This window comes from Schistocerca cancellata, chromosome 11, assembly GCF_023864275.1.
Source record: "Schistocerca cancellata isolate TAMUIC-IGC-003103 chromosome 11, iqSchCanc2.1, whole genome shotgun sequence".
Classification (NCBI taxonomy): domain Eukaryota; kingdom Metazoa; phylum Arthropoda; class Insecta; order Orthoptera; family Acrididae; genus Schistocerca; species Schistocerca cancellata.
The window spans coordinates 79,805,428-79,818,299 of NC_064636.1; the positions used below are offsets into that span (position 1 = coordinate 79,805,428).

At 40.9% G+C, this 12,872-nt stretch overlaps 1 protein-coding gene across 1 annotated transcript in view; it reads right to left on the minus strand.

The window, feature by feature from the left end:
• Window positions 1-1,167: 1,167 nt before the first annotated feature.
• Window positions 1,168-12,872, minus strand: part of LOC126108228 (ankyrin homolog) — a 228,994-nt gene continuing 217,289 nt past the window's right edge. The window contains exon 4 of the mRNA XM_049913459.1: window positions 1,168-1,559. Coding sequence (XP_049769416.1) covers window positions 1,168-1,559 — 392 coding nt within the window. The remainder of the gene's footprint in view (window positions 1,560-12,872) is intronic.

The following is a 12,872-nucleotide window of genomic DNA, read 5'->3' on the forward strand; positions in this document are numbered from 1 at the left end:
CCAACACCATACTGAATTCCAGTATTACCGATGTAGGGCGCCACGAACTTGTAAGGCATTTTCAGCCAGGTGCCCGGATACTTTCGATCACATATTGTAGCAGGATATAAGCCAGCCTGATATACATGCTGTTTCAGAAAGGTCTCTACAACTTTGAAAATTCATATTAATTCATAGTACCTACAGAGGTGATTGTAGTGTCAATTGGTAGGGAAATACATCAAGTTTTGTCTCTCGTAGCTCGCTAGAGCCGAATCGCACTGTACGGAGCAGTAGAGGCAGTTGCGTTAAAGATGGCCGCCTTCATTGGACCAGAGAGTGCTAGCTGTGTGTTTTGGTTTCAATAATCGAAGTCGGCGAGCGTTATTTGCTCGACCATTATTTCCCGTTCATGTCCGCAAAAGATCCTCCTAGTAAGCCTATAAGATGGTGCAACACCCCACTACCTGGCTGATCTCCGGGATTTTCTCAGTGACCGCTTTCCAAGTCAATGGATTGGTCGCGATTCGCCAAATGCATGGCCCACCACGTCCCCCAGACCTCATACCACTCGACATTTTTATGGGGATTCATGAAGGTTATCGTGTTTGTACTACCTGTGCTGGCTTCTCTACCTGGACTTAGAGCAAAAATTTAGGCCGCCACTGATCAAGTTACACCTGCAATGCTACAGCGAGTTTGGGAAGAAATTGACTTCCAAAGGGATGTTAGTTTAAGGTTAAGAAAACTTAATGTGTTCTCCTACAAAGTAACACTAAACTCTGCTCTGCATCTTCTTTCAATAAATTTATATGAGTTTTTTAAAGTTGTAAAGCCCTTTTTGAAACAGCCTGTACTTTTCAGTTACCACACACCATGCAGTAGTTATCTTCATTTGCAGTGAAGTATTTATTTTTCAGTACTTGTTGACGTCTGCAAAGCTTAGCATAGAAATGCATTTGAGTTTTTTTCTTATGAACAGAGGTAGTGTCTTGTATTTTCAATTCGTTTTCCAGAACCTTAGTTGCCACACGGTGCTAATAGAGTACCTTCATGTACTACTTAAATGTGGATGTAAATGAGTGACTGGAGAATTAATTTTTTACTTTCTTTACTGAAAAATTATACAAATTAAATGTATAGATGTGACTAAATGTTACAGCAAAAGAATTTTTTGGGCTGCATGCTTCATGAAAGCATATCTGCAAGCTGCTGCTCTCTGTTTTGCATGGCTAGGTACAGAGGTATGTGTCCGTGATAATCCCAGGCCCCTTTGTCGGCACCCACATCGAGCAGCACAGCCGCCACCTCTGCGTGGCCCTGCCTCGCTGCATAGTGCAACGGCGTCCACCGGTACTTGTCCCTGGCGTTGGAGTCACCAGAGGAGGCGGCCAGTAGCCGCACCACAGCCGCGTGGCCGCGGTATGCAGCCCAGTGCATGGGTGTGTTCCTCCTGCTGTCTCTGCTTTCGACGTCCGCCCCACCCTCCACCAGACACCTCACCACATTCTCGTGTCCCCTCACTGCCGCCCAGTGCAGGGCAGTCCACATGTCCTCGTCCCGCGCCTCCACATTCGCACCTGCCGCCAGAAGCGCCCTCAGCTCCTCCACTGCCCCCTCCTTAGCTGCCTCGATCAGCCTCCTGTCACACTCCTTTCCGGGAAGGCGTCTGCAACAAATAGAAATATTCCCAGAGTTTACTACAAAAACACACTCACCTAATGAAGAAACCCATCACACACAAAAAACTCGAACAGTTCTGAATGCAGATATAATCAACTTAGACAGTAGAAAAGAGTGTCCAACACCGTTTATATTAAGGTACAGAGATTCTGTTCTACCCTACGATCAAAGTCTTCATCCCTTTTCCATTAAAAATTCCCTTATTCAGTCTCTCAAGAAACTGTGCTTCTCCTTGTTATCTGGAAGTCAATTTATTCGACCTCAAAGTGCTATTGCTAACCAGTCGTTGACCTCTACTGAAACAGACGCTTCATACTACAGATACTAGTTATCTGTTTGTGCAGCAATCCTCCTAAAACTATTGTCGGTAACACGCCAAACAAATCACCTCTCCATGTATTTAAACATTTTCCTTAGAAGGAGCCAAAAGATTTCAGTCCAGTTATTGCCAAATTTCGTAACATAGCCTCCCCATAGCCATAGAAAAAGTTTCTCCTTCACACAAAACATGAATTTGTCGAAACATTAGGAAAAACACCAACACACACACACGAAAACAGACACACACACACACACACACACACACACACACACACACACACGAAAACAAACACACACACACACACACACACACGCGCGCGCGCGCGCGCGCGCGAAAACAAACAAACGCACACACGGAAACAAACAAACGCACACACGAAAACAAACAAAACACAAACCTGTAATTAAATTCTTGTGTGCACCACATGTCTGCTGGGTGCTGCAAAACTTGCGGTCTCAGACTAAATTTATGCTTCATGCACTTTGCTAGATTATCATTATATATCTAATCTTCCTCTAAGCAGACATCAGCTTTGTGAACACAACGTCTACCTCATACCACTGATGCAAGTACTGAGAAATCCATAGTATCACTTTCGTATTACAAGATCACTATAATCACTCTAGCACATAACAGCTATTTTCTGATACCGCAAACTGTGACTTGCATGCGCTATTACATAAAACATGGCAATATTTCTACAAACATCAAGTGGACAGGAACAATGTACTTTTTTTATTCTGTCAATGAAGTTATTACAGCTAATCAACCTAATATTCGCTTCCAGATACTTTATTTTCGATAAATGTTAAATGGACACAGATAATGGTGCTACTCTGCCAACTGAAAATAGATCTCTGCAAAGATGTGTCATATACTCAAGATGAATCTCAACTTTCTGAAGATTTACATTTTACATTCCCTATCCTTTTCTATGCAATGACGAGATTGAAAACGTGAATTATGAACGACTGTACACAGTTTTATGACCTGGAAGTTGTTCTGATCGCCAGAGTGCTTTACTAGGTGTGGCCATGGTGGAGGTTGTGCTCCATTGGCTGTTTCTGGTGTGTACACTGGCTCACGTGAAACCAGTCTGATTCAGGGTACTAGCAATTAGCCCCGGATCTATGATATTTCGGAACTGGGGCAAAAGCTTGAAACTTTATAATTGCCATCGCCCCCATCCCCTCCAAGCGTTTGAGACGGGACGTCAAACATTAAAAAATCAATTTTTAAAAAATATGTTCATTTTGTAGAGCACATCTTTCTGAAGAGCTTTTATATATCAAACACATATGTTCGAGGAAATGTAAAATATGTTATTTGGTCTCAAGTATGCCAAAGTGTAATGCCACGCCTCTTCACACAGCATTCTTCTATCGCACGTCACTGTATTCACTCAGCGGAGTTCAGACGTGTATTTTTTATAATGAAATCCATCAGACATCTATTCAGGACAGTGGAAATTAAAATGTCGTGTGGAGCCTCTCCAGCTCCCTGTCGGCAGGTTTGATATCGTGCCCCCCTTAAAAAATTCAAAAGTAACACTGGATGAGGTTATCTGTAACCGGGAGAATACGAACTCTTCAGAGAAATTTGCACTCTTTGTTACCTATTATCTAACAACTCTCTGTTTTGTGTGACAAAAATAAATACGGCAAATGTATAAGCAGTATAGACGAGAGACAAGCAAGACAGTACACATTTTTTCAATCTTTAGGTCCCAACATCTTTTTCTCTCTCTCATCTTGCTGCAGTTTTACACGGCATGCTTTCCTTTCTACGAAAGGATCTATTACCTCATCAAATTTCGGCAAAGGTTTGCTATGTGGTAAATCAAAAAAGCTGTTGATATGAATAGTACGAAAGACTGATATGGTTACTCGATATGAGTACATATATTTTGGCACTGTATGCTAGATGAAACGAAATAGACATTTCAAATATTGCAGCAATTGTAATACACGCCAAATACGTGAGACTGTTTTGGCACAAATAGTAATTTTTGTACAACTCATTTACATAAATAACTCTTTTACATAAATATCATGACAGAATATAGTTCACAAAGTACCAATATTGCTGTTGTTGTCGTCGTCGTCTTCAGTTCTGAGACCAGTTTGATGCAGCTCTCCATGCTGCTCTATCCTGTGCAAGCTTCTTCACCTCCCAGTGCCTACTGCAATCTACATCCAAATCTACTTAGTGTATTCATCTCTGTTTCCTACCATTTTTACCCTCCACACTGCCCTCCGATACTAAATTGGTGATCCCTTGATACTTCAGAAGGTGTGCTTCTAACAGATCCCTTCTTCTGGTCGAGCTGTGCCACAAATTCCTCTTCTCCCAATTCTATTCAATACTTCCTCATTAGTTATGTGATCTACCTATCTAATCTTCAGCATTCTTCTGTAACACTGCATTTCGAAAGCTTCCATTCTCTTCCTTTCCAAACTATTCATCGTCCATGTTTCACTTCCATCATGGCTACACTCCATACAAATACTTTCAGAAAACACTTCCTGGCACTTAAGTCTATACTCAATGTTAAAAAATTTCTCTTTTTCAAAAAAACTTTCCTCGCCATTGCCAGCTTACATTTTACATCCTCTGTACTTCGACTATCAGTTATTTTGCTCCCCAAATAGCAAAACTCATCTGTCATCTCCTGTCATCTCCTAATCTAGTTCCTCAACATGACCTGATTTGATTCAACTATATTCCATTATAGTAGTTTTGGTTTTGTTGATGTTCGTCTTATATCCTCCTTTCAAGACATTGTTCCAAAATACTAAATGCCTAATAGGACTACTACAGGCAAAAACTTTTAAGTTAGGAAACAGTTTCACATTTCGTTCAAAGGCTCCTGTTTCTCAAGCATGAGATTGAAAAGTAGTTGTACGGAATTTTTACATTAATTTTGAATCGTTATATTCTTCCATATAATGTGTGTGATGTCCCCATTTCTTCCCCTTTCTCGTTCTGACAATCAATCTTGTCAGTAATTCGATAACTATTGCTACCACCATCAAAACGTATTCTCTGGTGAACTTCACCAATCCTGCCAGAATCACCAGTTCAGTTATCCTACGTTTATTCTCCAGTTGGGTGTTATTACGCGTTCGTACAACGTATTTTCCGCGCTATTTCGAGAACAGAACTTAAGCGGACGCTAACCGGGGACTGTTCAAGCGGCCCTTAGTGGTGTAGCGACCTGGTAAAAATTTTCTTCCAAAATTTCATTTTCTTGGAAACACTGAGGATTAATATGTAACATTTCTTACCTGTAATTCCCATTAGTCGTTCATCTCCACTCTGGTAGTCTGAATTTATGGATTTCGCAAGTAATTACAACAAAGCCGATCATTCGTAAGTCAGTCACCCACATAAACCGCGACTGGCATTTAACCGTTCGGGTTTATTCGGCTCAGCTCGTGTAGCACCGTCCCCTTTTGTATGCGGGACAGTTTTCTTAGTTCTGTATGCGACTGGGATTCCCCTGGCAGAGAATCATGTACACTATGCACGCATTCAAAAATCAACTTATTATTCGTTCAGAAATCAACTTAGAATGTGTTCGAAAACCAACAGCGATATGTTTTAAAATCATACAAATAATCGATAGACCAACATGAGCTGGCTGCCAGGTGGTTTGTGAAACAAGGCTTTCTTTTCTTCAAAATTATGAATTTGGCGCCCTATGAAATTGCCGCCTGGGGCAGATTCTCTGGCTTGCCCACCCTTTCCCCCTAGATCTGGGCCTGCTGACTATGATGGTATTTCATTGTAGACCACAGAATGCAGACCTGTGTAAAAGTCCAGTTGAAACAGCATAGAACTGTGAGTGAATCAGTCCCTAGCATGTGGAATCAGAAGCTTTGGTATGCTTCACCTACATCTACATGTATACCTTGCAAATCAGTGTGGAGCGCATGGCAGAGGGTACATCCAAGTGTACCACTTATGGTTTTTCCCATTTCGTTCACGTTTGGAGTTTGAAAAGTCATTTTTAAGTGTGTGTGTGTGTGTGTGTGTGTGTGTGTGTGTGTGTGTGTGTGTGTGGTGATTAATCTTTTCTTCAAGATCGCTACTGCAGTGGTACACAAGAGACTGGAGTATATTCTCAGTATTATAGTTTAAAGCTGGATCTATAAACTCTGTAAGTAGGTTTGCTCAGGAAAAAGACAAACTATCCTCAGCAGTCTGCCAATTTAGTTTCACACTTCCCCATAGATGAAACAGACCTGTGACCTTTCATGCTACCGTGCTCTGTATACATTCAACACCTCCGGTTAGCCGTATTAGTATGGGTCCTGCATACTTGAGCCATATTGTAGGATGGGCTACACAAGTGATTGCAAGGAATCGCCTTTGTAGACTGATTTCATTTCCCTAGTATTCTACCAATAAATCTAAGTCTACCACCCACTAGACCCATGACTGAGCCTACGTTATTACAGTTCATACCCCCCTACACAGTGCTACTACCACGTCTGTGACTCATATTATATTCATAGATACAGAGATTTTTGTGTGTCAGCTCGCCTGCTTAGATGGGTGGTACTGTGCTTACCTCCCATTTAAAGGTACGTTGTCCAAGACGCGACACACACTAGCGACTGCGACGGGTCGCTACGTGACGTCAGAAGTTGCTTGCTGGCGCATGCGCAGTTCGAGTTTGGGATGCGACGCGCGGCTGTTGCGACAGCTGCCGCAGCACTGCACCAGTGAGCAGTGTTGCGACGGGAGTCGCACGACACAAAGACGTACGGCTGCCAGAAAGATGTCGAGCCAGTCGAGGAAAACTGAAATGAGCCACCCACAGGATGTGATGCTTTGTGAGCTGGTCTCGCAACATCCTTGCCTTTACGATTTGAAGAACCCTAAATATAGAGACACTATGTTCAGAGACAGAATTTGCGAAGAAATTGGTGCACAGTTGAAACTGGCAGGTGAGTGAAATATATAATATTTTCCCATTAATGCAAATTTTTCAGGCCTGTTATGAAAATCAGTATAATCCATGCAGATGTAGAATTAGAATGATGAAAATGAACTTGAAGGTCAATTTTCGCATTACTCTTTTTTGTGACGATAAAATGAACAATCTAAAGAACAACGAGAAAGTTACATTTTACAATACCTTCACTTTGAAAGTAAACGGTAGATTGGTGTCTTGATGATACCTTCTAGTTGTGAAAAACCACCACCAGATTGTTGTACAGCTTTCTGTAATCAATAGATGCTCGTTTTTGAGGAAGGCGTTTCTCAACAGATTGCGCAAACAGTATGCTGCAATAAGTAATGTGTCACATTCGCTTCAATTCATTGGTAGAAGATGGTGCTCAAAAAAATTGTGCCAAAAGTGCGCTACTGTTTTACAAGGCCCTTCTGGTCTGACACAGTTCACAATTGAAATTCATCTTTTGTAAATCCTGGAGTCATCTTTTGAGTGCAGCTTGGCAAGATTAAATGTTCATGTCATCCATAACGATGTATGCTGTCAGAATATAAGTATATGGAAGTTCATTTGGATGGGAATAAAGACTCAGTCGGCTATGAAAGTTGCCTTAGCTTGTTCCAAAAGTTTCTGCATGGGAGATACTGACAAGTATAATTTGGGGAAATTTTGTGAACAAGCACGGACATTATTTCTTCCACATTTCTGCCAGTGTATACTGTAGACGTTCAGGATGAAAATTCTAGAGATGTTTAAGGTGTAACCCTATCTTGTTGTCAGGAACTTGAAACAATGCAATGACGCAAGCGTGCGGTTATTGTTAATAAACTTATCTTTCATTGGAATTTTAGGTGAAATGTGCAAAAACAGATGGAGGAATATTCGGGACTCGTATCAGAGAAATAAACGAGAAAGAAAGCTTGGAACAGGTTCAGATGCCTCAGCAAAACCACGAAAATGGGTTCTGCTTGATCACTTGGGTTTAAGAAACCTACATTTCGTGGCATTTTAAATGAAATTGTCAAGAGCATATGGAGAAATATTAGTAACTCATACCGGATAAATATGACATAAAATGGTTTCATTAGGTCCAAATGTGTCAGCGAAACAAAACAAATGCATTCTCTATCGTGTGATGACCACACGATTCTCGTTGCGCGTCGACAGAACTGGCGGCTAGTCGCGACGCTCCCGGAGATATATGAGCCCAAACTCGGTAACGGAGTTCGATATCATTCTGATCTCAACTTTAAAAATAATTTCAATATGTTAGCTTCTTTTCATCGGCAACGATGTATGACCTAACGTAAACCATACGTAAAGTAGCCAGCGACCACATTTTTCACTGTACACAATTCAAATTTTATGCAGTAGGTTACTTGTAAATTAAGTATCGGGATAACTGTGACGAATATCGGAAAAATAGACACCTCGTTATCAAGCTGTGATGTGAAACTGTAAGATACGCAAACATCAATTTTTTGTGCCTTTTACTTTCCTCACAATTGATAGAGAAGTAATATACAGCGAAAAAAACACGCAAAACCGGAAGAGATACTTTTCAATTTTTTAAAGTAAAAGGAGAATCTGTATCGAAAAACTAACTCTGGGAGCCGATGTAACTTTGTTGCATTAACATACAGTATTTTTTACAGCAAGAAAATCGGAATTCTTATTTTTCTTATGTATTTGAATCCGCCGCCGCCGGCCGCAGCTTGGGAAACGGCGACGACTCCAGTCGTCTTGCGGCCGTGCCGCCGTCTGCCAGGGTGGGAAGAGAGGAGGGGGCAGCGTCGCAGTCGCAGCCAACTGTCGCGTCTTGCACAACGTAACTTAAGTGGGCCCGGGTTCGATTCTTGGCCGGGTTGGAGATTTTCTCCACTCGTGGACTGGCTGTTCTGTTATCATTTCATCCTCATCACCGGTGCGCAAGTCGCCCAATGTGGCGTCGAATGAAATAAGACTTGCACTTGGCGGCCGAAATTCCCTTGAGGGGGTAAACTGGCCAACGATGCCATACGCCATTTTCTTTTTGTGTGTCATAATGATATTGGACAGTAACAGCAATGGTAACCATCAGTGAAATTTAATTATAATAACTTACCACATACTCTCATCACTGAAGTGCATTTTCTGGGACCTACTCTGCTAATTACTAACTACTAATTAAAATTAGCAGCTCATTCTCGCCACACCAGTCGGTGTGCGAGACCCCCTCACTGCTCCATTCCAACAGATTTTCAGGATGGTGCAGGTACCGGAAGTTTACTTTCTCTACACTGGGACATCCATATGAGCTGTTCAGTGCCTCAGTGTTTTGGGCTGTTCGTAGAGTTGGAGGTATACTTGGCAAAGGCCTGGAGATGGAGGAGAATACCTGTTGGATTACATCATGGCCAGACAGATTCTGAAATCAGATACTGAATTGTGAGGAATATGTGGGAGGAGATGTAGACTCTGATGACATTTTTATTGTGATAATGAGTGAACTGAAGCTTAACGAAACCGTCAAGAGGATTCAGTTTGCAAATGAATGGGACTCTACAGTAGTGAGGAGTAAAACGCGAATCGGAAGTTCAATGAAACTTAAGATAATGCGACAACGAATACCGAAACTAGAAATTCAATCGAACAAGAGTGGACTTCTCTAAAAGGAGAAATCACAGGGGACGGCAGATACGAGAAAAGGAACTGAAGAAATGCTGGCGAATGTGAAGTCCACTGAAATTGATTGACAAAATAAGAAAATATAACAATATTCACGAAAAGACAAGAAAACAGTGGTATAGCTCGCTAAGGAATGAAATCTATAGGTAGATCACGACAAATAAAGCAAAATAGATGAAGGAAAAATTAGATGAAATCGAAAAATGAGTAGGAAGGGCAGTTTCAGCACAAAGCAAACTCGAAACAACCTTTCGTGAAATTAAAAGTGAGAGTTTCAACAAACTAATAATAGAAAGGAATTCCATTAGTATACGCAGAGAAGAGAAAGGATGGATGGAAATAGTACACTGGACACCTCTATGAGGGGGAGGAACTATTGGATGACATGATAGACGGAGAAATGGAAGACGAATAGGAAACATAACTTTCAGCAAAATATCATCCAGACGCTCCAGAAGCGACATGTTTGGCACAATGAGCTAAACAGCTCATGTATAGGAATTACTGACAACAATATACAGAAGAATGGACAAGAAAGCTAAAAATCTAGTAGAGGATAACTAGTTTGGGTTTAGGAATGGTAAAACACCCAGAGAGGTAGATACGACATGGAGGCAAGAGTTAAAAAGCAAGGAACCTTCATTTTATTTGTCGACATTTAAAAAGCATTTGAGAATGTAAAATGGTGCAACACATATGACATTCTCAAAAAAAAACCTAATTATAAGATATATGGAAAGTCAGGCAGTATACAATATTGTATGCACTATAATGAACAGGGAAAAATAAGAACGGAAGAAAGAAGTACCGTGATTAAAAAAGTGCAGGACAGGGATGCAGTGGTTCTTCCCAGTTGTTTAAAGTGAACATCAAAGATCGATGGTGGAACAGAAGAAAGTTCCAGGAATGGAATTAAAATCCTAAGGGAAAGGTTTCCGCTGATACGATTCGCTGATGCCATTGCTGTGTACCACGAAAGAGCGAAAGAATTATAAGAGCTGTTAAGTGGAATGAACACTTTAATGAGTACAGGATTAGGATTTATAAACGAAAGGAAAAGTGAAGTATTGGCAGTAGGAGAAATAACATTGGTGGCAAATTTAACATTAAAATTAGGGGCCACAAAGTAGACGAACTGAGGGGATTCTACTACACTGGAAGCAAACAGACATAAGAGACGAAGCGAAGTTGTTACAAACAGTAATGTAGCACAGGAAAATAGGGCATTCATCGAAAAACAAGGCCTCTAAGTCTTAATTTGGGGAAGAAATATCTGAGAATGTTCGTTTGGAACACAGTATTGCATGAAAATGAATCACGAATTGTGGGGAAAACATGGAAAGAAGAGAATGAGTGCATTCAAAATGGGGTGCTATAGAAGGACTTTGAAAATTAGGTGAATTCGTAAGAGAGGAACTGTAAGTTCTCTGCAGAATAGCTGAGAACAGCAATGTGTGGAAAACAGTGACATGAAAAAAGAATAGGATGATAGGACTTGTGCAAAGACATCAGCGAATAACTTGCACTGTACTACAGAAAGCTGTAAAGGATAATAAACAGGGGAAGACAGATTGGAATTGTATGGTACTTCAGGGAGCTGTGGAGGGTAAAAACAACAGGGAAAGACGGAGATTTCAATGGAATGAAGGACAAACACAATAGGGAGAGAGAGATTGCAATGGAATGGTACGACAGGGAGATGTTAACGAGAACAACAACAAGATAGAGATTGGAATACATGCGACAAATAACTAAGGACGGTGGGTACAAATCACACGCTACAGTAAAGAGACTGAACACTCACCGTCCCAGAAATTCAGGAGGGGAATTCGGCAGTCTAAATCTGTTGCTGCAACAGCCAGAAACATCATCTACAGCGGGTGGAGAATCTGGTATGCATACTGTGTGTCGTTGCTGTGACTGGTTGCTACGCCAAACGACGCCAGTGCGACGGGGGTGATCCACACCCTGAGATGGCGAGGTGGAAAAGGCTTCTGATTTTATTCCTGAGCAGTGCATTTCTTGTTACTAGCGGAAATATAACGCGGAATTCTAGCACGCTTGCTCCTCTCTCATTCCCGCGACCCCATATTGTTTCGTTACTCTGTGTTCAAACTTTCCCTTACTACAGCATTCCAATACCGCGTGATTATTATATATTCATCGCTTTTTATATACGAAGTTAGCTGTTCGATGTTGTCATATACTCGTCCTGTCACTAAACTTTCCGCACGTGATGCTTCACTTCACTGACCACGACTAAATCTAGTGTAGCCAATTACATTTACTTTTTCGGTCTTCTACCATACCTACGACATAATGGTGGTGGTGGTGGTGGTGGTGGTGGTGTGTGTGTGTGATGAAGAACGTTTGCAATTTATGATATTGTGGAGTGTAAGCTGTTTTCTGAGCTTCCTATTAATGTGCATACAGGCGGCGTGAATGCTGAATTCTAAGAGGAATTGATGTAAAGCATACAACAAAAAAGCATTGTATTAATGTATGATGTGAAATTGTGCTTATACTGGAACAGTTAAATATTTTATTTTTATTATTATTGAAATTTTACGCGTTTGTAGCATTTTAAAAGTAAATCAATTTAAGTTTGGGAGGGCAGGGTGTGAAGAATGCACCAAAAGGGTGCGAAATATTGGGCAGAGAATGATCTTACGTCATCAGTAACAACAAGAATCTGATGTACATCATTAAGAATAGAAGAGGTGGGAAAAAAATCAGCCACCGAGTTCCAAACCAAAGGTTTATTTAGCCCTTGGTCCAGGTTACGATATTTCTAAAAAATCTTCTTCAGAATAAGTTGGTCCTATAAACGTATACAAACGGTTACAAACTATTTTTACATATCTAACAAAAATCAATAATCACGAAATATTTGTAAGGTAAGTGTACTCAATAGTTACACCACAGGGTAGTAAATTACATTAGCTGAAGCTGAGCGGCTATTGCCTAATACATAATTGATGTGAAAACGAGAAACATCACATACCATGGCTTAGGGACAGCAGCCAGAATAAATTCAGCGTATGTCAGAATAAATGCACAAATGTATTCGCCCATTGGTAAAGGCTCTTGTCTATATAAAATTATAACGTGAGTCCAAAGGATGAAATATTTGGTAACCTAAGTATTCAGCATGTCAGAGAAAGGTCAACTGCTCACAAGTACAGGCTCAATCGATGAGGAAAATTTGGGATGCGGAGGGTGCTAAATACATGAGCGTAAGAAGTACGTTTGGATTGC